Source organism: Epinephelus lanceolatus, chromosome 4, assembly GCF_041903045.1.
Source record: "Epinephelus lanceolatus isolate andai-2023 chromosome 4, ASM4190304v1, whole genome shotgun sequence".
Taxonomy (NCBI): domain Eukaryota; kingdom Metazoa; phylum Chordata; class Actinopteri; order Perciformes; family Serranidae; genus Epinephelus; species Epinephelus lanceolatus.
In genome coordinates, this window is record NC_135737.1 from 31,833,768 (window position 1) to 31,861,549 (window position 27,782).

General features: G+C 41.2%; 1 protein-coding gene across 3 annotated transcripts in view; it reads left to right on the forward strand.

Moving 5' to 3' along the window:
- Positions 1-25,086, forward strand: part of pdgfd (platelet derived growth factor d) — an 87,950-nt gene extending 62,864 nt beyond the window's left edge. For 2 of the 3 annotated variants that reach the window (XM_033630578.2, XM_033630579.2), the window contains exons 5-7: positions 2,542-2,755; positions 14,774-14,991; positions 20,847-25,086. In XM_033630578.2, coding sequence (XP_033486469.1) covers positions 2,542-2,755; positions 14,774-14,991; positions 20,847-20,981 — 567 coding nt within the window. In that variant the 3' untranslated portion in view covers positions 20,982-25,086. Of the gene's footprint in view, positions 1-2,541; positions 2,756-3,680; positions 4,099-14,773; positions 14,992-20,846 lie in introns of those variants that run through there. The other variant, XM_078167135.1, reaches the window with a different exon arrangement.
- The last annotated feature ends 2,696 nt before the right edge of the window (positions 25,087-27,782 follow it).

A 27,782-nucleotide genomic window follows, 5' to 3' on the forward strand; every position in this document is an offset into this window, starting at 1 on the left:
CAGAGATGCCTCTCCTCATGAGGAACAAATTTGCCTCAAGAACCCATTACTTCCGGTTATATAGATTTTCCGCCATTTTGAATTTTTTGAAAAACACTTAAAATCGATCTCTTCCTAGGAAGTTTGACCGATCTGCATGAAACTGGGTGAACATAATCTAGGGACCAATATCTAAAGTTCCCTCTTGGCAAAAGTTGGAAAACTTACTAAAACTGAGCTTCTATAAGGCAATGAATATTGCGGAGGGCGTGGCTCATCACATAAAGGTGTATAACATCTCAAGGGTTTCACCGATCACCACGCAACTTTGTAGGCATATGACCACATATAATCCCTCCATTACTGACCCAATCAAACAAAATGGGGGCACTAGAGAGCTAATTTCTTATCTAGGCCTAACTGCCATATCGATTTTTACTAAACTAAAAAGAATGTAACTCTAATTGGCAACTGGGTGGCACAATAACAACAGAAAAATGCTTAAAAATGGCTAAAATGTGACCGATCACTGTGGCTCCCCCTGTGACCGCATGTTTTTTTTTTTTTTGTTTTTTGTTTTTTTTCTAATTTTTGGTATGACTAAGTCATGGTATGGTATGCTGTACATAACCACGGAAACTGTGAGTGTGTCATTCTGTCAGTCAGTCATTCTGTCTCTGTGTGTGAAACTGCGCATAGGCATTGAGAACTGGCATAGGTAGAAGGTGACAAAGCTACCAGTGGGTATGGACTAGTATGTATTTCAGATTTTGAGAGAAAGAGCTGCACTGTAGAGGAAGACACTGATCAGGTCGAGACGTCTCCTTGAAAATCTGTTTTCCATTTCACTAAAAGCTCTGTCTGAAATGTTTAGTAGGGATCTGATTAATGACCCCAAGTGTTAGAGGAGTCAATATGACCAACAGTGACAGTGGCAGCCTAGAGGTTATCTGTTGGTATCTCCAAATCTTCCCATCAATCCTTGGATACCTTTTTAATGCTTGCAAAGAAAACCTATGTTTCATCAGCTGCAGTAGTACCCCGCCTGTCTCTGTGCATACACAGACACTGCAAAACATCATTTTGAATAGTTCCCTGACTCATCAGTAACCCTTTAAATTGGGTTGTATTCTGTGTAGTACCATAGTGGTGAAGGAAATGATAAAGTGACTCACAAACTACCAAGAAGATTTTTGGCCAATAGTTACCTGTGATTTCTATGGAAACCCCGAGAGGCAAGCCAGAAAAACAATCCTGTAAAATTAATTTATCTTCTGTGTTTAAGACTTTATGCCAGGTGAAAAGGGTTTTGCCAGGATAACCTTTTTAAGTTGCTTTTTTTTTTAATCTGTAAAACAGGTGAAAAAATGCTTTGCCAGATGAAAAAAAAAGTTTTTGCCAGAATCTCTCTTTCCTGTTGTTGTATACTTATTTTACCCACGAGAGGCTGAAGTGCACCACTACCCCATGTTCTAATAGGATGAAAAGCCTTCTTGTTTTCTTGTTAGTGACTTTTAATTTCCCATGCACTCCAAACACAAGGTACATATATTTATAGCCACTTTTACACAGCCTCTTCAAGGCAGGAATTTCACACCATCATGCTGCCTCGCCTCTGTGTATAAACGGTACAATCGTGGAATGGGGGAGCAGAATTTTCTCACCTTTAAGGGGGCATTGGAAGAGTGCCGAAACGCAGTCTTTATAAAAGGGACAGCTGACGGTACGGGATCTTGGGCGGCACGGGTGTGACGTTTTAATGACGTTTTGATGACCTGTTATGCATGCAACCCACTGCGGGCAATTTTATAAGTAGCTGTTAGCAGTTAGCAGCTAACTCAAAGAAGAGGAACAGCAGCCGACAATGTCCACAAATAGGGAAAACAATGAGGTCCAGGAGTTCCTTACCCTCCAAGCAGACGATGAGATCAGCTGCCATATAACAGAGACAGTAAATGATTGCTATTGGTTGTGAACTTGTTATATGTCAAACTAGAGGCCAGTGCTGTTGTGTTACATGTCACGCCCATCATGCCTCTTTTGCTTCTGTGATGCTGCCATTCTGTCTAAAATCACACACTAGCCACCACCATTTTCATTTTTGGTACTGTGTAAAAATGCAAAGGCGGCATACAGACTGGACTTCGTAGTGGCGCTGTAGCATGATTTCCATGTAAAAAGGGCTACTGATTGTTAACAAGTTATATAACATTACTGTCATGCCCTTCTTTTGTCTAGCAATGTATAGGGAACATAAGGTAGTGATAAACTTCAGCCTCTTGTGGCCAAAATTATAACTACAACAACAAACTTTTAATGATCCCGTCCAGAAATAAAAAAAGAAGAAAAAAAAGAAAGATTATCCTGGTAAAACCTATTTTCAGCTGTTCTAAAGCCTTAAACACAGGAGACAACAATTTACACTAGAACAGAGTTAGAAATGGATCACCAGAATTTTTTTTTCACTTGTGTCTCAGGACTTCCACAAATCTCCCCAATGTGCTGAAGGTAATTAATAATCAAATCCCTAATTTTTTTCGCTTTCCCACTTGCTCTCTGCAGGACAGTGTTGTAGGGCAAATGCCAGCCACAGTCACACAGGTTCCGTTCTCATTGGAGGATTTGGACCGGACCATAGCTGCCTTTGACACTGTGGAACAGCTCTTCAGATCCCTGAGCCCAGACACCTGGAGACAGGACCTGGACAGCATCTACACTCAAACACACATACATTACAGATCCAGGGCCTATCATCTGGCAAGCAGACATAATAAAGGTAAGATATACATTATATCTCACAGGCAAAACATAAAACTGTCCAACAAACTTCATCGTAAACACACGTATGATTGTCTCACAATGTCTCAGAATTACAGGACACTAAACCCAAACATATGTCCTTGCATGACGGCTTGTAGTATGACGATAGTAGCTTTCATTTAGCTGTAATATAACTGCTGCGAGTGGAATGTGCCGACACATTACAAGGCAGTTTTACAACACAGGACTGAAACATAAGATTATGAGCAGATGTAATGAAGAGACAGTATTTGGTTTTCATTTGACGCTATCAAACTATAAACAAATATAGAGTAAAAAGTTGAGGACAGTGCTAGTTTTGCAGTATTAGCACAGTCACAAAGATACAAAGTAGCTCTACAATTTGTTGTCAAACTAAGTCAAATTCAAGTGTCAAAAGGTTGTGCAGAGCTACAGAGTTGGTAGTTGATCAACCATTGGTTTGGCAGTACTCTTGGCTCTTTGAGAATGGATTTCTGAGTGTATGCATGTAGAAAATAATGCTAAATGGGCTTTGAAATTCTAGCAAAGATCCAGACGTTGCCAGAGATGCAACATCATTTATATCATCAGGCTTAATTACAGGGAGAAAACTGTGCAGCCATAAAAATAACATCCTTGGATTTAATATTCTGTGAGCACATGAGGATCATATAGTTAAAGCAGTTTTTATACAGTGTTGTTATGCTGTGTGCATTACATTGAAATGCATAGAGAGACATTTAACAGAAATAATAGCTATTTTTATGTATCTAAATATAAGAAGGACATGGAAAAGACCCTAAAAGTATATTCCAGTATAAGTATGAGAAGACTTTGTGATGAGGAGTTCGTCGAATTAGTAGAGTTGATGCAGGAAGATGAGCGCGGTGATGTTCTCATCCCGTTTTATTGTGCTGCAGATGGTGATCCTCAACAACTCTGCTGCGTTCACAGTATTTCGCTGCAGACTGGTGCAGTCGTTGGTAGCTGGTGTCGTAGAGGGGAGGGGAGAGCGTGCCGCCTTCTGCTGACCAAGAAAGACCCACAAAGCAGGAGGCCCATTCTCACATACAGTATTGCGCCATGCATAAAACTCAGTGGTACAGCACTGCAGTGGACAACATCTATGGCTCGGTGATTTGAAGGAAATCATCAGTCAGCGCTGTAATGACTGTAATGGAGCCACATTGTTGCCTTATGATTAGATACAGCACAGGTGACAGCTGATGGTTGAGAGTATCTCTTGACACACTTAATTTGGTATGCAGGAAGGAATTTATAAAGGCAGAAGAAATATCTGTGCACTTAACTCCCCCGAGGTGAACATAAAAATGGCAAAAAAAAACTGATTAAAGAGCATTCTGATGAATTTGGGTGTGAAAGTGCTTTTTGAACTTGAAAGAGATGTAAATATATGGATGAAAATGCATCTTCTTATGTCTAGTTTTCTGGAAATATAAAAGATCATCAGTTTCAAAAAATAGCCCTTGCTCATGTTATGATGCAACGACATACTGTAGCCTCACGAAGCTGTTGCATCATCAAATGAGCAGTTTGCCCTCCAGTACGTCTAAAAGTGAGTCAGTGACAGATTTAAAGTAACACAGGACCAGCGGTTCAAGGCAATTCTTTACTGTGAAGTTGGTGCCAATGACCTGGAGTCACTGAGGCAATAGATTTTTTCCATAAAACGCAGAGATAGCACATGTCTTGGCATGAAAACACTTATTACACACACACGTTACAAAAACATGGGAGCGTGTGCGTCTACAATATCAAAGCATTCATGCTCGCAACCGACCCGAGTGTTTTTGTCCCCATCTCTCCCCTGCACTCTTTCTCTGTCTTTCTACCTGAGGGTTCTCCTGTTCTTTAGTAAACGTTTGTACGTGACAGCAAATCCATCTCTATTTATCAGTGCATGCGTGTGCTCGGCTGGTATTAGAGGCTCCATATATGGGGAGTTTGCGGGTGATGCAGCTCTATAGAAAGGTGTATATAAGTGCTGCAGGTCTTTGATACTCTGTACAAGCGTAGCTCTCTCTAATTGGAAATTCAACCTGTGCAGTGGAGCAGAAATCTGCCACAGTCAGCAGCTTAGTTTCATTTTCATTAAGACACACACTCTTGGTAGCTCACACCCACCTTTGTTCCCATGAAGGACAGTAAGTCTGATCGTAATATTTATTTGTGCCTTAAGTTGTGCATAAATAACATAAAACACAATAACACAAACCTGTCTTGAGCTGAATATACTCGGTAATTTTCAGGCATGTGCACAGATAGAAACTTTCTGTCGTCTTGGTAGTTGTGTGAATAACAAAGTCATTTTCGCAGTCGTTCTGTCTCTGTCTTTTTCTCCCCCACGCTCCCTGACAGGGTTCCACGCCACTGCTTTTCCAAGATTACACTCATTCCCCTTTAAAGAGACGCAAGCTCGGCCCTGCAGACACAGACACACACACACACACACACACACACACACAGTAAACAAGCGTACCCACTCACACGTGCCCTGTGCCTTTGACCCAAGACCGTGATCACATGGTATGGAGCACAAGAGTATTAACAAATCAATGGCACGCAGTGTGACGAAATTACAACAAATGTTACTTAAACTAAAGACGTTCTTCAAAAAAGCACCTCGTCTATAAATAATTTTTGGCTTATCTGATTATAATGACAATTAATTTAAACAGAGATGAGTAGTTTAAATAATAATCAAGCAAATACCTCTGACTTTAATTAATTAAGCTCACATTCTGACATCCACACAAAATGATACTCATCTCCCAGACGATCGTAATTACAGACTTAGTTACTTAGACTTAGTTCCTCCCGTTCCTATTGGAACATTAGGCGACGAGCCCCTTACTTGCTCCGGTCCCTGGTGACCCTCCTTGCACCATGCCAGCTGACACCCACCTCGCTCAGGTCTTCCTTAAACGTCTGTCTCCACGTCTTCTTTGGCCTCCCTCTCTTCCTCCTGCTGCCCACAGGCACCCAGTCCATTGCCACACTCGCTGGTCTCTCTCTTGGCAGTCAGAGTATGTGTCCAGCCATTCTTATTCTCCTGTCAGAGACCATGCCAGACAGCAGCGCCACCCCTGCCCTTCTCATCACCTCATCGTTGGTGATGTGGTCTTGCCATGAGATCCTCAAGATGGTTCTGAGGCATCGTAGGTGGAAGACATCCAACATGTTGGTAATGCTGGCAGTCCTCATCCACGTCTCACAGGCGTAGGTCCCTGTTGGAATGACCACTGACATATACAGGTGTGGCTTGATGGCCGTAGTGATAGCTTTGGACGACCATACGTTGCGGAGCGGTTGGAACACTCCTGCAGCTTTGCCGATTCTCGAATCAGAGAATCGAGACTCGGTAATTACAGAGTACAATTACTGATTTCTATCCAGCCCTTTCAATCTTCCAATGACTTTGGGAATTTTGGTGTGTTCACTTTAAAATTACAAATACCCTACCCGTACTTTGGGGTTTTCATGCAACACATACTTTTCCAGTTGAAGCTCTTGTTTAAATTCTGCATAAATATCATACCATGTCATGATTTGGTACCAGCTCCTTTACATCAGGCTCTGAACTACCTTGGGAGGCAAAAACAACATTACAAATGTTAGAGACACTTGTCATGACTCTTGACATCCTCACAATTCTGTCATCAACTGTCACTTGTTAAAAAACTGGCTGCTTTGCTCTTAAATAAAAACAGAAATGGTGGGTTCTCTGTCACCTGTACTGTTCACATCTGAAGGAGATGCAGGGGAAGAAAATGATTTGGCTGTGAGCAAAGGTTTGTCAGGCATAGCAGAATGCTGGGTGTGTACTGCAGTCTGACTGTATATGATGAGATGATTTTTTAAATGCTTAATAGTTTGTGTTACACCATATAATAGTAAGTTAAGGCAGTTGTTATTGTGTCTGTGGTCAAATGAAGAATCACATTTTGTCCCGTTTATCATTACAGACATAATTCTTAGATGCCAAATGTGCTAAAGAAAAATAACTATTGCATTCCCTCATGGTATAAATGGCTTGGATAGTTGAAAATAAGCCTAATTTGCTATATTCTGGGGGAAAAAACATACCTTGCATTAAACACATTATTTTTTATTCATATTCCATAAAGTCTCTGAGGCTGTTGTTGTTGTTTGTATAAACATGACACAGGCACTGTTTGGATCAGTTGTCCTCGTTTAACCTGTTTATACTCACACAAATGCAGACATAATCCACATAATCCACTTTTCATTTAGTCAACTATATTAGGATGTGCACACAGCAACTGTCTCTATGACAGAGTGCAGGGATCTTAGAGGAGCATGCAAACACAGATACAACACCTCACACAGAAGCACGCTCATCCATTTCTTTTCTATACACCTGTTATATCTAATGTTAGGTCATAAATAAATGCATACTATAAACATTGGCAATTTTACCACTTAGATGGAACCACAATCAATGTCGTCAATATAAATGGTGCACCTTCTCCTTTTGTCTTTATTTTTATATTGCCAAAGCAAATGATTATATCTCCTGCTCTTCTCTCTGCATTGTTGTCTGGGCTTCCCACATGCTTTATGTTATGAATGGACCCCCCCCCCCCCCCCCCCAGCAAGGACTTCTTTTTGTAAACAATTGCTTATTGATTATCAATGCCATTAGGCTTCCCTGACCCCACTGCACTTCCCTTTCTCTGTCACGTATTGCACATCAAGCAAATTTGTCACTGTTATACTAATATGGAGGACATGAGAGTTCTGGGCAGTTTCTTTTGCATGACTGATTTTTATTGTTGCAGCAAAACTCAGAAACAAGCCAATTCAAGCCAATCTTGCCAAGTAGTCGCCGTAGTTCACTGCAAATATCGATCTTGACAAGTCCTCTGTTCTTGTGGTTGGTAGTAAAAGCCATTGCACTTCAACAAAGTGAAAAATCTAGTAATCAGAGAAAATCTAATTCATCTTCACTGCAAATGTTTAAGAATATTTCACTTGTTTCAAGAAAGTTTATCCCATTTCACACTCTGATTGGCTCTTTGGGGTTTATAGATTCAAAAAAAGAATACAAAAAACAAATCCACTTTGTGTTGGCTGTAGAAATGGCCCTATATCCAAACAATGCTTCTACTTTCTTTCAGTCTCATAATGGCGGACGCTCCTCACACCATTCGCTCGTTCATCTTTTCCATCTGGGAGCCAAGCAAGCTAGAGAGAGTGTACAGGATTTGGGTAGTCATATACTCATTCTAATAGCTCCTCAATGGTGAACAGAGCAGTGATATTCAAAAGAAAAAGGAACTGGCGATACTGTTATTTTAACCCCAGTTGTATGGAGACCCAGTGCAATAAGGAGATGCCAGCCACCTAATGGTACCCTGAATGGCGTCAGACTGGTTAATAGCATCCTGTGTGCATAGGCTACGTTCACCATCACCGCCTAAAGGACAAGCTCAACCCATTACTCTTGGCTGCTTTCCGTGTGACAGAGGACAGTCACATGCTACCATAAAGGTGAATGCATCAGCAATATCTTCTCATCATGTTGCTGTTGCTATGAGGTTGTTCAGTCACCCTCTTCTTGAGTGGTTTCTGCAGGTAGTAAAGTGCCAGACTGTTGTCCTCCCATGGTGCTCAAGGCTCTCTTCTGAACCTTAGGAGACCATTAAAGCTCGGGGAGGCATTTTCATTTTGGCGTCACTGGGTAAAAATCCCATAATAAGCATATTGTAATTCAAGTGGTCTGAGAGAACACTCGAACACTGTTTTCAGGCTTTATAAAATCTTCCCAGTGACGGGAGAGTCTGGCCAATCACAGGTCATTCTCAGAAAGAATAGCTGTCAATCACGGTGCCTGAACAAATATGAATAAGGATTCTGTTACTGCATTGACTGTTGTCTCAAGTATTTCCAGAAACATATTTTAGTGTACTGTTTAGCTGTAAAATCAAAGTTTGTAGCCACCATGTTGAAAACAGTTGAGCTGAAAAACAAAATGTCGCCCCCCAACGAGAGCAAAGCCTTTTTGAAAGCCTGCATTCATTTTACATAACCGGGTGGGTGAGAGGCAGGGTACACCCTGGACAGGTCGCTAGACTATAGCAGGGCTGGCACATAGAGACAGACAACCATTCACTCACATTCACACCTATGGACAATTTAGAGTCACCAATTAACCTGCATGTCTTTGGACTGTGGGAGGAAGCTGGAGTACCTGGAGAAAACCCACTCTGACACGGGGAGAACATGCAAACTCCGCACAGAAGGGCTCCCCTGCCCCAGGAACCAAGAACCCTCTTACTGTGAGGCAACATTGCTAACCACTGCACCACCATGTTGCCTGGTTGTCGTCATGATTTCTGCAAATGCCATTAGGAGCACGTAAAGGAGGCAAAGTATTTTTATTTTTTTTCATAGATTATCTGCCTCATGTACTACTATCAGGATATAGTGACATTAGTCAAAAAAACAGTTACCTACTGTAGCTTTGAGGGAATGTCCTTTAAGGTATACCGTGCAAGATTGTCGGTTACTGTTTGTAAACATGCGCCAGCAAAAATAAAATTAAAAGCCAACTTCAGAGTCTCGGTCTTTTCGCATTTTGCCTTGCTATATTTGTATTTTTTGGCGCTGTGTCTCTTGGATGCCAGCTACTTACAGTCTGGCACCTGGTTGCCACCTTTTGATAAAGCCTTACCTCATCTCAGAGTTGTAGGGGTACACATTTATTAATGTTCTGAGCCCAGAAAATAAAAAATAAAATAAGGAAATATAGCAGAGTTTCTGCTTAAAAATACACTGCCACACACTTCTATTGGGTCACAAGTGATGATTGAGGGTTGGTTCTGTATGAGTCTATTGTTTTTTTAGGAAAATCCTACAAATGATATCTTTAACGTTTTATACACTTTTTTATTAGCTTAGTAAAGAAACAAAACAAGACAACACAAATAGCTTGAATCAGTTCTGCTTATTACAGCGTCTATGATTAGCTGTTTTGGGGGGGAAAAATGTAATTAAGAGCCAAATATGCAACAGCTTGTGTTGCCTGATGGATCATGCCTCACAATCCTCTAATTTAATGTTGTGTTTTTTTAAATATCCAAACTAATCCAGTTTACTGTGACATACATGTGTCACACTCCTGCTGTGTTATAATGTCAATCAAGCTGTTTTGAGGCAGGCCTTGCCTTCCCATCCCCCAGTGCAGAGGGGTCCTTGAGGGTGCCTCTCAGGGCAAATCTATACAGCCTATTAACAGAATGAATAGGCTTCTGGAATAATTATTTTTCCTCCATGATGTAAAAGAGCAACTGCAGTGTGTTAAACAATGGTGTGTTTTTTCACATAAATGGTGCCTCATTATTGGAATTCACACACAAGTCACGACTGAGTAGTAACAACATGTTTTTCCAGGTTTTCCACTTGAGAGACAGAGAGGCCTTTTATTATCAAAGTGGCTATTGGTAGTTACAGACAGCTATTATGGGGAAAAGACAAGGGCAAACATGCTGTATATAGAACTTTATAGGGCTCCATTTGTTAACATGCAAACGTTTTTTCTTTTCCAACCAACAGATGAAACTAAACTGCACTGCACAAGTGAAATCAACTCACCTCATTGAGAGTGTAGGGTTTATTATTTAATTTGTATCCAGTGTAGAGTGACTCAGATGTAAGAGTCTAGTATTAAAGGAGCTGTTCACAACAGTCAGAGCATTAATATAGTAGCAAACAACTACTTGCTATGTAAAGTTATAGTGTAGCAATTGCATCCTGAGCAGAGAATGAAGTCACACTCCCTCTGCCTGTTGTAATCAGAGCTTCCCTGTCTTTGTTGTGGTAGATGGTTCGGCCACATGTGCATGCGAGTCCCTGTGTGTGTAACCAACTGGCTGGCTAATCCCAGCCACTCTGCACTGCACTGGAACGGTGGTTACCATAGGTATGAGGACGCCGCCATTGCTGAAGTGAAGCACTAGCACTCCGATATCTCCCAGCTATCGATGCTAACAACGTTAGCTTTGTCAGCACTGTTGCTATTGTAAAGCGCTGTTTATTGAGTTAGCACTGTTAGCTGCTGGCTGCCGACTCAGCCACCTCCATGTTAAGAACAAGCCCCCAGGGACAGCGCCACATTTTGAAGCCAATTTTACATAGTGGCCAAATGTGGAACTACAGTGGTGGAAAAAAGTTTTCAGACACCCTTAAAATTTTACACAATCTCAAATATTATCATGAAATATTTGTGGAAAAATATTTTTTGTGTTTCAAAAGGTGTGGCTGCATTAGACAGATACAAACAAATACAAATTATATTTTTTTGTTTATTGAAAAACTAACAAAACTAAATTCTTGACCGTTTCAATATGTCAGTTCTCAACATTGTCGGTATCAAAGTCAACAAATAACAGAGAATGTGTTCAAAACTGAACAAAAAATAAATAAACCATCACATCATCAAATTAATATTTAGTAGTCCTGCCACTGACACGTAGTAGAGCTCTAATCCTGGCTGGCATGTTCCCCACGAGCCTTTTACACTGTTGAGGGGTAATCTTGTCCCATTCTTCTTGAATTACTGCATTTAATTCTTCTAAATTCTTTGGTTTATGCTTTGAAACAGACCTTTTGATAATCCACCACAGATTTTCAATGGGGCTCATGTCCGGGGATTGAGCTGGCCACTCTAAGACCTGGATACTGTGCTCCTGCAGCCAAGTTCTACTGGCCTTGGATGTGTGGCAAGGGGCATTATCTTGTTGAAACATCCAGTTTTTACCTCGACGGAACAGTGCACGCACAGAAGGGAGCATGTGGGTTTCGAGAATGGTACAATACTTGGTAGAGTTCAATGTGCCATCACAGACAGTGAGATGACCAACACCAGCAGCACTCATGCATCCCCAAACCATAATACTGCCTCCACCATGCTTGACAGTAGGTACTGTACATGCTGGAGATAATGCTTCGCCTGGCCTTCTGCGTACCCTCACATTAGTAGGAGGAAGATAAAGCTGGACACTGGACTCATCTGACCACAAAATCTTCTTACAATTCCTGGCTGTCCAGTTCTTGTGTGCCTGGGCCCAACGACGCTGGGCTAACCTCTGTCTCTCATTGATCAGGGGCTTCTTGATAGCCTTGTAGGACCTTAAGCCATGATCTAAAAGTCGGCCACGTACAGCGCGGGTGGAACACTGGACACCAGTTTGGTTTGACCACTGCTGCTGAAGCTCCTGTGATGTCATTTGGCGGTTTTGCCTGCACATGCAGATCAGGATGCGGTCATTTCTTGCTGAAGAAACCCTTGGATGCCCAGATCTTGGTTTGTCTTCCAAGCTGTTGGTTCGTCTGTATTTCTGCAGAGTGTATCCAACTGCTGAAGGACTGCATCTGCACTTCCTGGCTATCTGGCAGCAGCTGTACCCTTCCTGGCTGAGAATCTTTATCTTCAGGCGTGTTTCCTGCGTTAGGTTCCTTGTTTCAGCCATTTTTGTGTCTGAAGAACGTTCAAATGTGCTGGCTTTATGTAGACACGAAGCTTGGCAACAAAAATTGTGTCTTTTAATAAAAAGAACGACCTTCATCACTGGTACCAAAATGACCCAATACTCAAAATTTCTTATGTATTTTTATGGAACCAATCAATTTTAAGTTTTTAATGGCTTTTTTAGGATTTATTTAGTATTTTGGCTGTGACTGTACTAAAAGAAATTGCACTTGAAGACCTAAGAGTGATTCTTAGTGCAGTATTTCACAAATGCATGGGGTGTCCGAAAACTTTTTTCCACCACTGTATAATGGCTGTGTCCATCACGTGTTGACATGGACACTTTCCCATAGACTTACACTGTGAAAGAGATGTCTGTAAATCAGTGGATTCTCTCTGAGCATCACAAACCCCACCATCAGGTTTGATCCATGCAGTCCAATAACACTTTGAAAGTCTAGAAGAGCTGCAAAATGGATTATTATTATTAGTAGTAGTAGTAGTAGTAGTGGTATTTTTTAGGATTTTTGGGGGTGTTTTTGCATTTATTTATAGGAGAGCCACAGATTGACAAGAAAGGTGTGAGAGAGTGGGCTGCTGCAAAGGACTAGGGTTGCAACCGTATGAGATTTACTATCGCAATTTCACAGTGTGGCGGTATTACAGAGTTATTATTATTATAAGTCAAAATAACCCTTAAAGCAATGAAACTGAAGGGTTATTTTTGGTTGAAAAAAACTTTACTGAAATGAAAGTTTAATGAAAGTTCGTGTAATAGTAAAAGTTGAGATTGACCGCTGCAACCCTATTTGATTTTTTTTAAATTAAAGTTTGTGTAAAAAGTCTCCCTTTTGAAAATAACAAAAGTTGAGAAGCTCTGTCCAGTTGCATTTTTTCAATGTCATAGATAAGCAAATGTACACAGTATGATAACCGTCAATTTTAATATCACTGTATAGCTAAAAAACAGTTGTACCAGTTGTTACCGCTGTAACCCTACAAAGGACTCAGCTTTAGGGGCACACTATACCAGGTGAGCTAGAGGTGACCCCACCACTCAGCCACTGTAAGTCTCTAGCGCACTTGCTGTATGGATCCAACAATGCAGAAGATCCCAGTATTTCATACTGCTGAAATTGACCTCTTTAGCTTCATGCACAACTGAGCAACTTTCACAGCAACGATCAAGGCTTGCCTCCAATGCTGTATGAAGTTCGCTTATACATTCATTGTTGAGAACAGTGTGCAGACTATCCTGCCCCAGACTGTGAATCACATATATGCATATATGCATGAATGTTGCATAGCACTCTTTCAAAGTAAAGCACAATCACTGGTTCAATGGCCTTGTGTAATTTCCACCTACTGTATGGACAGTGTGGTGATGATTATGCTGCCGAGGACCTCACTGAAGAGAGCAGTCAATCTGCAGCTGATTGTTGCTCTTCTTTCTTTTCTGTTCTGCCTCTTATGATATTTCTTCTTTTTTTTTTAAATGTTCTGTTTCATGTGACCCTCAAACCACCTGATGCCTCTCTGGACTGCAGATTATGAACAATGTAAAGTGCTCCTACTTAACTCCACAAAGAACACATGCTTGGCCTCCTTCACTCTTACATTTATCCCTCATGCTAAAAAAATCCATACAAATGCTTGAGATGGTTGTTATGATTCTCTCTTTAAGCACAATAAATATCTTTGCCATACAACAATTCAACCACCTCAAATTGATGATGCTCACCTGCTACAGTTTGGCCCTTGGCCCTTTATGTGCTGAGCAGCAATGTGCACTTGTGTCATTCAGTTAGCAGTCTCAAATGCCAATCCTAGTGAAACACATAGTGATAGTTAGTTTTTAATCAAGCTCCTGGTTCTGGAGCTCCTGGTTTTCCCCTCCGGACCAGCACTTTAGTCCCTTATTTCTCATCAGCCTTTCCCATAATCCCTTTGGTTCTCTTGAAATTAGTTTTGAACCATTGCAGAAGGCCAATGAACAAAAGATCCAATATGCACAAACAAGGTGATTTTCTCCAAAGTGATGACATGAAGAAAGACTGCGGTCAATACATTCAATCTGCAATCAATTAATAGCTCCTGCTTGCTCTTCTGGCCCGTGTTCTCTCTTTCTGCATCTTTGTGTTTCTCTTTCTCCCACTCATCTCTCCATCTGTTCCTCTGCAGTCAATTGTTGTTGCAATTGTACTCATATCTTATAGTCCCTCTCCGCCTTTCAACCCTTTTCATTCAATCAATGCGGAGCATATTTTTAGTGTGAATTACAGCGACTTTGCCTCCCTCTCCAATTTCATTCTTCCGTCTCTGTCTCCAGCACATCACTCATTTGTAATAACAGTACGAAGCAACAATAAATCAAAATGTCTTTTTGTCCCTCTCACCCTTCCCTCAGCGCAGTCCAAAAATCACCAGAGCAGAAAGGAAACATGAATACAACAAAAACTTAACTAACATCTATCTTCTCTTCTCTCACTCGCTGTCCAGTTGATCTGAACCGTCTCTATGACGACGTAAAGCGGTACAGCTGTACGCCTCGCAACTACTCTGTGAACCTGCGCGAGGAGCTGAGGGTCACCAACGCCGTCTTCTTCCCGCGATGTCTGCTGGTCAAACGCTGTGGAGGCAACTGTGGCTGCGGAACAGAGAACTGGAACAACGGGTGCATCTGCCAGGCCTCCAAGACGACACTCAAACTACATGAGGTACACACACAAGCAAAACACACACATACACACTGACTACACAAATGCATGCTTGCTGAGATGGCTTGTGTGATAATTGGGACCTGGTGTGCAACATGGAGCAGCAACACCGGTTGAGAACAGCAGTGAGTCTAAAGTCATAATATGAAGAATGACAGATCATTACCAGTGATTTTGTAGGCGATGTCTTAATTAAAAATCATTGTTAGCGTAGTAGGAGTGTAGTGTGGACCTCTGACAGTGACGAAGCACAGGCATAAATTAAAGATAGACTGCTTTCATTTGCTGACATGCAGCATGTAAAGCATTTGTTGGATACTCATTCTATGAGCACTGGCATGGAAGTTTCGGGTGCCCGATGATTATTGTGATTAATGTGTATTTTTTTCCAGGCTTTTTTCCCCTGTTTCATTCTGCACCACAAGCGGGGAAAAATGAACCTATTTATCTGATCTGACATGACAAGAATCTCTTATATTCTCCATTATGCTTATTAAACTGACTTTATTTCCTTTTGCACAAGGCTGATAATTAAAATGACAAACGTTAAATACATTTACTTCTTTTAAAGAAGGCAGAAACGTGCATTTAATATCTTTATGCACATTCAACCCTGTCTCCTAGAAATTACGTCTGTATATTATTAAATTGCTTTTATAATTACGTTGCGGTGACAACATTATCACTGCCTGGATAATGTTCAGAGACCACGTTTCTTTGAGTTAATGAAACACCACATTTATGTACCACACTGCAGATTCGCAGGGAGGTGGTCGGGGTGGATGGTGTGCATACAGAGTGCAGGGCTAAGACACCTGAATCATGTGTTCTCATTGAGACTCCTGTCTTAAGCCCAGTTCAGACCAAAGATTTGTGATGAAACTAGTTGAAACAGTCAACTACTTGCAATGTTCTAAAAACCTGCCGGTTTACACCAATGCAACTAGATGAGATGGTGTATCATCTCCATGCAGCAACTCTCTGCACCTTCGCTCTGATTTGCAGCTTTTAAGGCTTATTTTGTGGCTGAATATAATTTGTAGCTTCTTAAAATATGAATGAGGACAGTGACAGTGAGATATTGGCTACAGCTGCATTTGTAGTAGTGACGAAAGGGCGAAAAACATAAAACAAGCATCAGATGGACTGTATTCATAATAATACAGTCATTTTGACTTCACCAGCAGACTTCACTATCAGCTGATTGGCTTTAGAAACAGGTGATGTTTTTTACATTCTAAAACCAGCCACCAGTGATTTGACCAGCTGACTTGCAGGTGACACCATCAGTCGGCTTGCGTTAAGCTCAGACAACCACTGCAACTTTTCTCTGCAATGTTCCAAAACGGTTTCGTCTCGTCGCGAATCATCGGTCTGAACTAGGTTTATGCAACACAAGCACTCTGATTAATTGGGCTGTCTGCACAGTAGAAAGATGCAAATACTTTTGAAATTGGTGCTACATGATAAGAAATCAAAGAAAAAGGGCTGTGGCATTCGCTTTTGCTCAAGAGGTAGACTACAACTACCAAAATGCACTGGATACACTGGACCAATGAATGCTCCCACTGGTGGGTTGATGTAATGCGAGCTCATAGGAAACAATATGGCAGCTGGCTGGTAACAAAACAATCTCAAAATTACAGTTAAACTGTAAGCTAGAATATGTGTCTGAAAACATTTTAGCCAAGACAGGCAATACATTAACAGACTCTTGGTTCATATTTGATCAGCACTGCCTCGTTTTATTGTTTGATCTCAGTATTTTCAGGCTTCATTTTTGCAAATTCTCAGACAACAGCCCAGTAGTTCATTATTACATGTTTCTCAAGACAGTTTAGGTCAGTGGTTTCCAACTGGTGGGTCACAGACAAAAAGTGGGTCTCCGTTCTGGACCCTGTGGCTGGTTTCCACTGGTAACCACTGTTTTAGATGATACATTAACAGAATCTTGGTTCATATTTGATCCACACTGCCGAGTTTTACTGTTTGATCTCAGTATTTTCAGCCTTCATTTTTTAGTGGGCGGCTGTGGCTCAGAGGTAGAGTGGGTCATCCACCGATCGGAAGATCAGCAGTTTGATTCCCGGCTCCTCCAGTCTGCATGTCGAAGCATTCTTGAGCAAGATACCGAACCCCAAATTGTTCCGATGATGCTTCCATCTGTGCTTTGAGTGATCGAATGACTAGAAAGACACTATACAAATGCAGGTCCACTTACAGTACAGGAAACAACACTACCTGCTTCTTGTTCATAAATTCTCAAACAGCAGCCAAACAGTGCACTAATACATGTGTCTGAAGACATTTTAGGTGATACAGTAACAGAATCTTGGTTCATATTGGATCAACACTGCCTGTTGTTACAGTTTGGTTTAAGAGAGGAGAAAAGAAAGCATCTCTTTATGGTAATTTTCAGTAACGGCAGAACTGTAATTTTCACTCACATCTATATTTTTTAAAATATATTCTGACCCAAGGCCGACTGCGGATGCCTCAGTTAAACAAATCCTCGTCCCCGTGTTCTATGATAGTGCGCCTGTTATTGAGCCATTTGGGAAGTGCAGACCAGATTTATGTGTTGTACCCCAATGATATGACGCCATGACTTTTCCTCTTTTTAACCTATCGATAAATATGCGGAAGTACAATCTGTAGTTTGAGCAGCAGCCCTAAAGTCCGTGAAAATCTGCTGCAAGTTTCATAGACTTGAGCTGAGAGATGAGCAAAGGAGAGCTCGGTGCTGGTTAGACGGAGGGAAGGTTACCACAGTTCATTTACACATACTACACACATTGTTATGGTACAAAGATAATTGAAAGCTGCAAAGTATCCCTTTAAGGTTAGGGAAAGATTTGGGTCAAATGTTAATGAAAAGGTAATAAGAAAAAATAAAAGGCACTCAAAGTGCACAGTGTATTGCAAGGCCGCCTATTTTGGCAGAAAACAGATGAAAGGCATTGTAAGTGAACATTTAGGGGATATATTCAGTATCAAAATCTTTTGCAACTTGCCAGGTTTATTAATCAGCAATATTGACTCATTATGTTAACACCACGTTTCCCTCAAACATATTTGTTGTTTCGAATTTGCTGTGTACAAACCTGATTTCTAGGAGATGCTTGTGCATGCTGTTGCCTCTCTATTAATGATGGCATTCATTGTAGACTAGAGCTGTGCTGAAGTGTTACGGCAGAGTGATGTGGGGGCTTATTTGACTAACATGTCAAATAAATTTCCAGCATATTTTAGGTGTGTGTCTGAAAGGTGTGAGCAAGTGACTGAGTGAGAAGGAGAGAGATACTGGGGCGTGCAGAGGCAGGCGCCGCATCAACAATGAAGCAGCAATGCACCAACAGCTTCACACTTTCTCCCTGCTCCTCTCCTCCATTCGCGTCTACGCTGGTCTCCGTCTTTCTCTCCCCCGATCTTTCCATATCTCTCTCAATGCATTGTTAGCATTCTATCACTCTCGCTGTCTTTCTGGGCTCCCATCATCCTTTCATTCTTCCCAATTCCCATTTTCAATTTATCCCTTTGCAATGCACCATTCTTGTTCTTTAAGCCTGTCATTCATTCTTTTCTCGCTCTTCCCTCCATCTCTTTGTGTCTTTGTTCTCGTATAGCTTCATTATTGAAACATGGTCCGCAGGGCTCCCTCTCTCTCACACACACACTGTTCAAAAATCATACAATGGAAATTTAGACAAAAGTGGGATTTGGGTTGTAATTGTGCTGTGTGTGTGTGCGTATGTGTGTGTGTGTGTGTAAGTCACTGCATGTGTGAGCATGAAAAAGGTGTTTGTGTCTGTATATACTGTGCATGCAGAAAACTGCTTGCATGTCTCATGAGTGTGTGGTTGTGTTGCATTGGGTGTTTATGGGGGTGTGTTTGACTCCTCTCCTCTCCTCTCCTCTCCTCTCCCTTCACTGACTTAACTTCTAAAGAAACACATTATTACTCACACTATTGTTTCAGTGCTGGGAAGTCCTGACATAAATCATGGGCAGCCCTGCCTTCACTGAGCGTTGGGGAACAAATTGACTGCATCAGTTGTAGAACAATTTGTACTTTCAGTCCATTTTCACATTAGTAGTGGCACCTGCGAACAATGTGGCCATCTGCAACAAAGCCAGTTAGAGTGAAGCATTGAATAATTCTAACTATAAAATCAATTCCATTGTACTTTTAGAGACTCGCAGTGTAAACAGAGCATTGAAACCTCTCTTTTGACTCCACATTTGTATAACGGGCTAACTTTTGTTTAAAACCACGATAGGCAAACTTTTTGATGATAAAACAGAAAACTGTATCAGTAATTGTATATGTCATATGTGTGTACACTGTGATTATGTTTGGTATGCTTTCTAAGATACTACTGTTTTCTCTTTGTACAATCAGCAATAAGTCCCTTGGCAACATGTCCCGGATGAATGGATGAATGAATGTTAAGATAATACACAGTGTAGGAATCCCCGTGTGTTCAGTGATGATAACAAGGGAAGGGTGCATATACAATTGTCTCAGTACACCACTGCATTCTCAGGCTATATGATCAGACTGCAATTTTTTTTGATCAGATGAGATGTTTTGTTTGGCTGTTCACTAAGGCTGCACAATAACCAAATAAATAAATAAATAAATAAATAAATAAATAAATAAATAAATAAATAATATATTGCCATTATTTAGACAAATCATCTGATTGCAATATGAGTTGCAATCGTGGTGGGAATAGTAATTTTGGCATTTCATTTTTACTGAAAACAGTATAAAAATGATGATGATGTGATTTTTGCTGGAGTCTGTACCAAGCAAGTATGTTCCCTATATCTGGAATATGATTCATAGGCCGGGGCCTGTCTATAGCACCACTATGCTTCTTTTATAATGGTATGTTACGCACATTTTACCTTAATCAAAAAAAAAATGCAGCTTATGCAATCTGGGTATTGCACTTGCCTATATTGCAATTTCAATAATATTTCGATTAACTGTGCAGCCCTAGTGTTCACATTATTTTTATTTATTCATTTATTTAACCTTTATTTAACCAGGAAGTCCCATTGAGATGGAAACTCTCTTTTACAAGAGAGACCTGGCCGAGGTAGCAGCCAATCAGAATACATTAAAATGCCACAACTACAACATGCAACACAAAAATCCACGATAAAACAACAACTATTCAAACATAGTGGCCTCTGAAGAAAAACAAGCACATGTCTCTGTTACCTCATTCTTTATGATGCTCTTAAATTAATCAATTGATATAAGTGTTTCTAATTATAGATTGTTCAATGTCCAAGGTGCAGAGTAGGAGAATTCAGTTTTCCCCAGATCTGTTGTGGCCAATATCAGATTCAGATGTGAACTGGTCACAGTCCTGGTCCACATGCCATGTACTAAACAACAATAACAAAGACGTCACACGCAGCACATAGTGTTGAAGTCAACATGGAGGCCACTGAAGTCAGTGTTTATGGTTTCATTTATGAGTTGATGTGCAGTGGACGCCGATGAATTTGTGAGCTGACAATGAATGAGTTTGAGGAGAAAGAGAGCTGTGTCTGATTTAGGACCACATATGAAAGTGACCCAGATCAGAAGATCAGATTCCATGCTAGTGCTAGCTTTGTGCCATTCACACTCTTGTTTCAGTGTCAAGTTTTTTATTCTTTAAAACAAACTTTACACATCGCAATATCGATAGGTGTTTTTCCAAAAAATCTTGTGATATAAGATTCTCTTAATATTGCCCAGTCCTACCTAACATTTACCAACCATCGAGGCAAAAATAAATCCATCCTCTAACCCTTCTCTTCATCTTTGCCGTCTCATTCTCTGACCCCTTTAGGTGCTGAAATACTCCCCAGAGGTCACTCTGCATCAGCGCCATCGGAGGCCACGGGTGCGCTGGATCATAGATGAGATCTTCCTCACACACCATGAAAAGTGCGAGTGTGCGTGTCCCTCCCAGCCCCCTCGCTGAGACACCCTGACCGGCACATTCATCTGGAACTGTTGGACAAGTTCTTCTTTTTATCTTTTTTGCTACGAACTTCATATAATTACAGCAACGCAGACACACGCGCCGCAAAGAAGGCGGCAACAATTTGACTGACAAACAGCAGCTAGCACCATTCAGTGACATTTGTTCTTGCAGATAAACCACCTCCCTTCCTCTGTACACAGGCTAAACTTGTAATGCATAAATATTTCCAGCCCAACAAGTTTGTTATTTAACATTCCTACAGCTTGGAGTCTAAATTTTCCCTGTTTCAATCAGTTTTTTCCTTCAAAAACTACACACAAAAGATTCTTTGGACTACAAAAAAATACCATTCCATGCTATTAAAAACATAACACCAATGTTGCATCAAACTTACATCGTGATTTGAGGAGTTTAATGGATGCCAACTTAATTGGATTGATATTTAATTGACTTCAACCACTGTGTAAACAGTTTTTCATTCCTATTTCATGTGTATGTTTTTGCATTCCGTCGTGTTATATAAAGAGCGTTTGTAGAAACTTCAGGCACTTCTTCTGCCAGGAGCACACTGAGATGAGTGAGCGTGAGACAGAAGGAGGGAGGGAGAGGGGTTGGAAGTGTAAACCAAAATAACACTTTATCTTGATGTGAAATTAGGCTAACCACAACCCTCCAGATCTGAATTGCACACTAACGCACTCACACACATTCGCTCTAGGCTTCCGCGCCCACCTAAAGACAAAAAGTGAAGTTATTTATACTGAATTCTTCACTGCTCTATTTTCCAGTGAAGCCCTCCTTTGTTTTGCACACATTCCTGCCTGCATATATTCACGCTTGCCTTTGTCTGTCCTTCCATCCATACGTGTCTTTTCTTTCTTTCTCACTGCATCGCACACACACATACTCTCCCTTCATCACACACTCTCTAACACATCAAAGGAGATGTCAGATCAGGCTGCTGCCCGGTTTTCTGAGCGTTCCAGGCATTCCAACTGCTAACTAGAATTCTGCTTACATAGTTAAAACCATGAACCTCAGACCCTGAACACGTAAGAGGAAAGAGAGTTGTTTAGGAGAGGCGGCTGACAGAAGAGGGACAATCAAGCCTCCTGTTCGTAGATTACCGGCACTCCTGGATGGGAGATGAGAGAGGAGCCACTTCGGAGACACAACACAAAAAAGATTGCAGCTACTTCAGCAGGTTCAATCAGCATGTTCATTTTTTGCGCTTGCCTGATTTTTTTGTCAAGCTGCTTTTACTCCTCGCAAAGATGCTCACATGTATCACAATCTGACCCGCTGCTTTGCAAGTCTGCTGCAGCACCACAGTGAAAAGAGATCTGTGGGAATTAGAGTCATGTTGTTAGTCTCTGCTGAAAATACCACTGATAATTGAGAGTGTGTGTGTGTGTGTGTGTGTGTGTGTGTGTGTGCATGTGAGTGCCAGTCTGCCTGTAACAGCTCAGGAAGAGGTCCTTTTGTTTAAGGGGTGGAGGGTTACCAACAGTCTGTGAGAGCTGGCAGCCGATACAAGCATGGGAATGGTCGGCATGTGACTGTGCGTGCAAGTGCGTGCATATGTGTGTGTGTGTGTGTGTGTGTGTGTGTGTAGGTAGCTAGAGTATCAAAGCAATAGAGCAAGAATTCAAAGTAACAGCTTATCATTGCCAAACACATGACCCAGCTGTGAGGAATAAATCATCAGTCATCTCTCCATCATCACCTCCCATGTGTCACACGCTCAGGCCCGCTTACAGGCCAGATTTACACAGAAAATGGGATTTTACACACTACTTTTGTTCTAAAGACAGACAAAAAAAGAGAATAACCGGACACTGAGACGATTCCGCGGTCACAGTGAAACCCGATCAGCTGTGTGCCGGCGCTCTTTCATGTGCATGTGTGCGCTGTAAGTCACGGGTTTTATTTGGCAGGTGTGGGATACAAAACACCCTTCAATGGTCCAAAAGTGTGTCAGGTTGTGCGGTAGTCACATTCCAAGTAATTTCCCAGACAGACAGACAGACAGACAGACAGACACACACACACACACACACACACACACACACACACACACACACACACACAGAAAGCAGCTTCACTCTGCTGTAAAGCTTTTGTCTTCTGTTCGCTTGTGAAATTAGCTCTCATTCCTGTGGGTTTCATTTTGAAACAGAGATAAACACAAAGCTCATACAGAGTGGGTGATTTTTTCAAATTTCGCAGACGATGCTTGGCAGGTAAATCTCCACTTTATATTTTCAGTATCTAACGAGCCAGATGGTGATGAGGTAATGTGTCGTTTTCCAAGATGCTCTGTTGCAAAATGTACAGTCACTCTAGCAAGACGTTTTATCAACTCTGCTGCAAATTCATGTATTTTAAATGTACGTGAGGGGTGTGTGTGTGTGTGTGTGTATGTGTGTGTGTGTGTGCTTCCTGTGTCTGCCAGTTTGCTGGTGTTATCAGCACATTCCATTGTTTCGTGGCACAAAGACACATTCCTCTTTTCCTCAAAACTGGTTCATTTTCTCCTCCAGTTTATTACAATAGAACCACATGAGTTTCAACATCAGACACGTAAAACTGTATCATTGTTTGAGTTTTTGTTTTATTTTTGTAGGGCTGCCCCCCAATAGTCAACCAAACGTTAGTCGACCAGAGAGATCATTAGTCAGCAAGATTTCATTGGTCACTTAATCGCAGGAAGAAAAAAAAAAAGCTCTTGAAAGCTGGCACAAGACTAGCGCCCAGCATCTGGCCTCGCATTTCCAGGCAGTTAAAGACATGGCATGTATATACATGGCATGTATATAGCCCCTAATTTCCAGGGCTGGTACCTGCGGTTATTCCACAGGCTAGTTAATAACATGTCGGGCAGGAAATCCAAAGTGTGGGATCATTTTGAGAAGGTGAAGGACGAACCCAAGGTGATATGTTAACTCATCTTCATTGGTCGACTACAAACATGACGTATCATCTGAAACATGGAAGTAGCTGATGCCCATTAGCCACTTAGCACAATCATTACTGCTTTGCCGACAGCGTCATTAACAGGCGGCTCGCTCAGTGTGTGACGTGCACTTGTAGATAAAATATAGGCCTATATTAATGAAGGTTCATTAGTACGGTTTTGTATTTCTCTGTAATGTAGCACAGTGTTAACAATGTTACTGATACTATTCTTTCTCACACCGTCAACTCAAACCATTGTGTTGCCCCGCCCAAAATATAGAATTTAATTAATATCGTAAACATACGGGTGACTAGTCAACTAATGGCCCTAAATGACAACTCTTGGTTGACTAGGAAAATTCTTAATCTGGGGCAGCCCTGATTTTTTGTTTGTTTACAACAACTAGAGCCCTTTTCAGAGGTCGTCTATGATCTTAATCCCCTGCGAATCTGCCATGTCCATAATTTCTCAAGTGAAAATTCCACTGCAAATTCCCTACCATATTTCGCCAAACACAGAGGTTCTGCGATAGTTTTAGTCCCATTAGAATCGACATCCCGGTCAAGAACTATGGAGGCTGCTTTGTCAATTACAAATGACACTTTTGACAGCATTATAGGTGGAAGAGGCTCATCTCGCTACACATCATGGAGACCTGTTTGCAGAAAAAGCGAGCTCAAATCAATCAGAAGAGCAAAATCTCGAAAGACCTTAGGACAGATTATGCGACAATGTGTGGCAGAATCTGTTTAGTTTGTTTAACCCACATTTAAAAGAAAAAGGGAGGTTAATACTGTACATCACCTGTAGTGGTGCTGTTTAGGGTTTCTGTCTTGTGTAAGAAATGACTTTGCGCAATACTAGTCCCATGCAAGTAGGCCTAAAGAGTGTTGCTTTGGATAAGCTTTGAATAAGATTCGTCCAGAGTTTCGGCTTCACTTCTGAGGATTCTGGGTGACTGATTGTACTGTCATATTTTCAACTCAGAGAAAAGTTGTTAGTTTTAAGAACCTGCTTTGCTGTATTCAGAAAAATATTCATGACAAAACTGTATGCTTCACTTAAATAATTTATTGTGTCTTTCTCTGTTGTTTTATTAAACATATCAGCTGGTTGGTCTTGATAAATAAAGTGTTTCTAGCAACACTGCCTCCACTGCTTTGATTATTTTTCCCCACCAAAATATGCTTTCATCAGATATTTGACTGTACAGTGCTGTATATGATACTGGACTACTGCTTGTTTGATCACCTGTAGAAAGCCTAAAAGGGAAAGGTGTTATGTGTCTGTGGATACCTCACACTGGAAAGAGACATGATGGGAGAAAGTGGGACACAACTACGTATGAACACAAGCGCAGAGAGCGAGAGGAAGAAAGAGCTTGGATGCAGAACAATGAGGTTGTTGTGCTGCTTTGCTGCTCTCAGACACATCTTAGCACATAACACATGGAGCACACAGGTCACCATGGAAACCGCAGATGTGCTTTTAAGACTAATGTGTCAGTGGCAAGTTAAGGAGAGGTCATATAATTGTGCCAATCAAATGTCTCCCACTTATAGCCTTCCACAAACACTTTTTTCCTCTTCTACTTTGCAGCAGCACATTTCCAAGGCTTTGATCCTGTGAGTTACACCCATCCAGCCACATGGGATAGGTTTAGGTAGCCTGACAATCAGTCTGAATTGTCACTCTCTTTTGTATCACTGAAAAATCTGAGATGTGGGCAGCAATTCAGCTGTTTTATGGAGTATTCATATCATTAGGGAGGGATAATGGAGGTTGGACACATTCCCATTTTGTCGACTTGCAAGCATTCACATTAGCAGACAGCTGAAGATTGTCATATGATTACAGAACATGTTGTATGAGAGTTAAGAAGACTAAAAGTCTACTGTTGAGTCATGCTGGCAGCCTAAAGGAGGCTTTGCTTCTGCACAGTGGTGCTTTAAAACCAAATGCTCAAAATGACAATGTTAACATGCTGATGTTAAGTCAGTACAGTGTTTACCATGTTTGGGATCTTAGTATGCTGATGTTTCTTAGGAAACAATAAGCACAAAGTACAGCTAAGGCTGACAGAATGCCATTAGCAGGAATTCGGTCACAAACCAAATTATTGGACACACAAATTTTGATCTGATAATGGCTAAAGGAGCAGCGTGCACGACTTAGTGGCATCTTGCAGTGAGGATTGCTCATCAAAACCCACAGAGACTTCTTGCGTATGCCACGCAAGAACTCCTAGTAAGGATTCCTTCAGCATTAATTGTCCGGGGGGTTTTCAGAGCCTAAGTATCTGAAGCCGAAGTAGAGGTCTTTGCCTCTCCAGAACAAATGGGGCACATGACTTCAACCAGCAAAAACACTGAATGAAGCAATTCCACGCTAAAAATCTGTGTTTTTCCAATGCCGTTTGGCTCAGTGTGGAGGGGCTGCTAACTAAAGTGGCCGCAAAAACGCAAATGGCTCTGTCTGTAGCCAGTGTAAATTTGTCCGTTCTGGGCTACTGTAGAAACATGGTGGTGCAACATGGTGGACTCCGTAAACAAGGACAAGGTTTTTATTGAAAGCAGAACTATCTGCAGAGGTCTTTTCCTTTACTTCTTTTCTTCTCCAAAACAAATGAATCAGGTGATTAAAATTGGTGAAAACACTGAATAAAGCAGCTTCACATTACAACTCAGTGTTTCTCCAACATTGTTTGGCGCATCACACACAAGCTGCTAGCCCAGCACCCTCTAATGTGTCATCGCTTTTGTTTTCTTACCTAAGTTAAGATCCAGACGTTCAAGAGGTTTTAACTTGGAGCTGCATTATCTTCAGAGGGAACAAACGGACCCAGTAGTCCAATCAAATCATGAGGTAATAAGACTGAATAAAAAGGTTTCCTGTTTAAAAAAACTTGCTCATTGCGGGGGAGCTACTGATTATGGTAGCTGAGCTTTTTCAGTTACGATACCGATCCCGATGCTGTGGCTTTGATTATCAGCCGACACCCGATACCGATCTGATACCATGGTTGACCTAAAAAGCTATACACCTTTACATGTAGAACAGAAAAGACTAGAGGCATCAGACATTGATGACTACACAGTTCTTGCCTAAGATAAAATGAAACAAGATGAAACAGATTAATGCAATGAACTATTTATTTTTAACAAAAATAAACAATTGTGCTCCAGCAGTTGAAATAGTGTGAAATACCTCCACACAGCAGATTCTCTCCTTCTCTCCACGACATATGACGTAGCTCGCGTTGCAATAGATTTAAAGGGAAAGGATTGCCTCAGGCATAGGTTGCATTTTCTGATACCCAATCCATTTATTTTGATGATATCGGGGCCAATATTTGATCCAGATATCGTATCGGTGCATCCCTACTCTGGGGTACAGTTGAACATGGCAGTGCATCATGTTGGACTCTGTAGACAATGACCTGCTCCCTAAGTAGATTTAAGAAAAATGAAGAAAAATTAAATTGTTTTTGCAGAGGAAAAGTCAGGAGATAACAAAGTCAGGAAGCTTCATCTTCCAGTGATGATCCTTGTCCATTTTAAGACTATCCATACAATAGTAAATATCACAGTCTGGACCAAAGTAGTGGGCCTGTGATGTGGCATAGCTGAAAACACTGAACTAAAGATATCGGACAACATTCATTACATTTTGGATTTATAATGTTAAACAATGAACTTTGGCTGACATTAGGCATCCATGTTTGTTCCTGTATTGTTACGGTTGATATATCAAGATATTTAGAACGATGAGTTTTCCCGTCATAATAAGAACATGGATGCTGACGTAAACTCCATTTGCAAGTCAGAAACGGGTTGTTA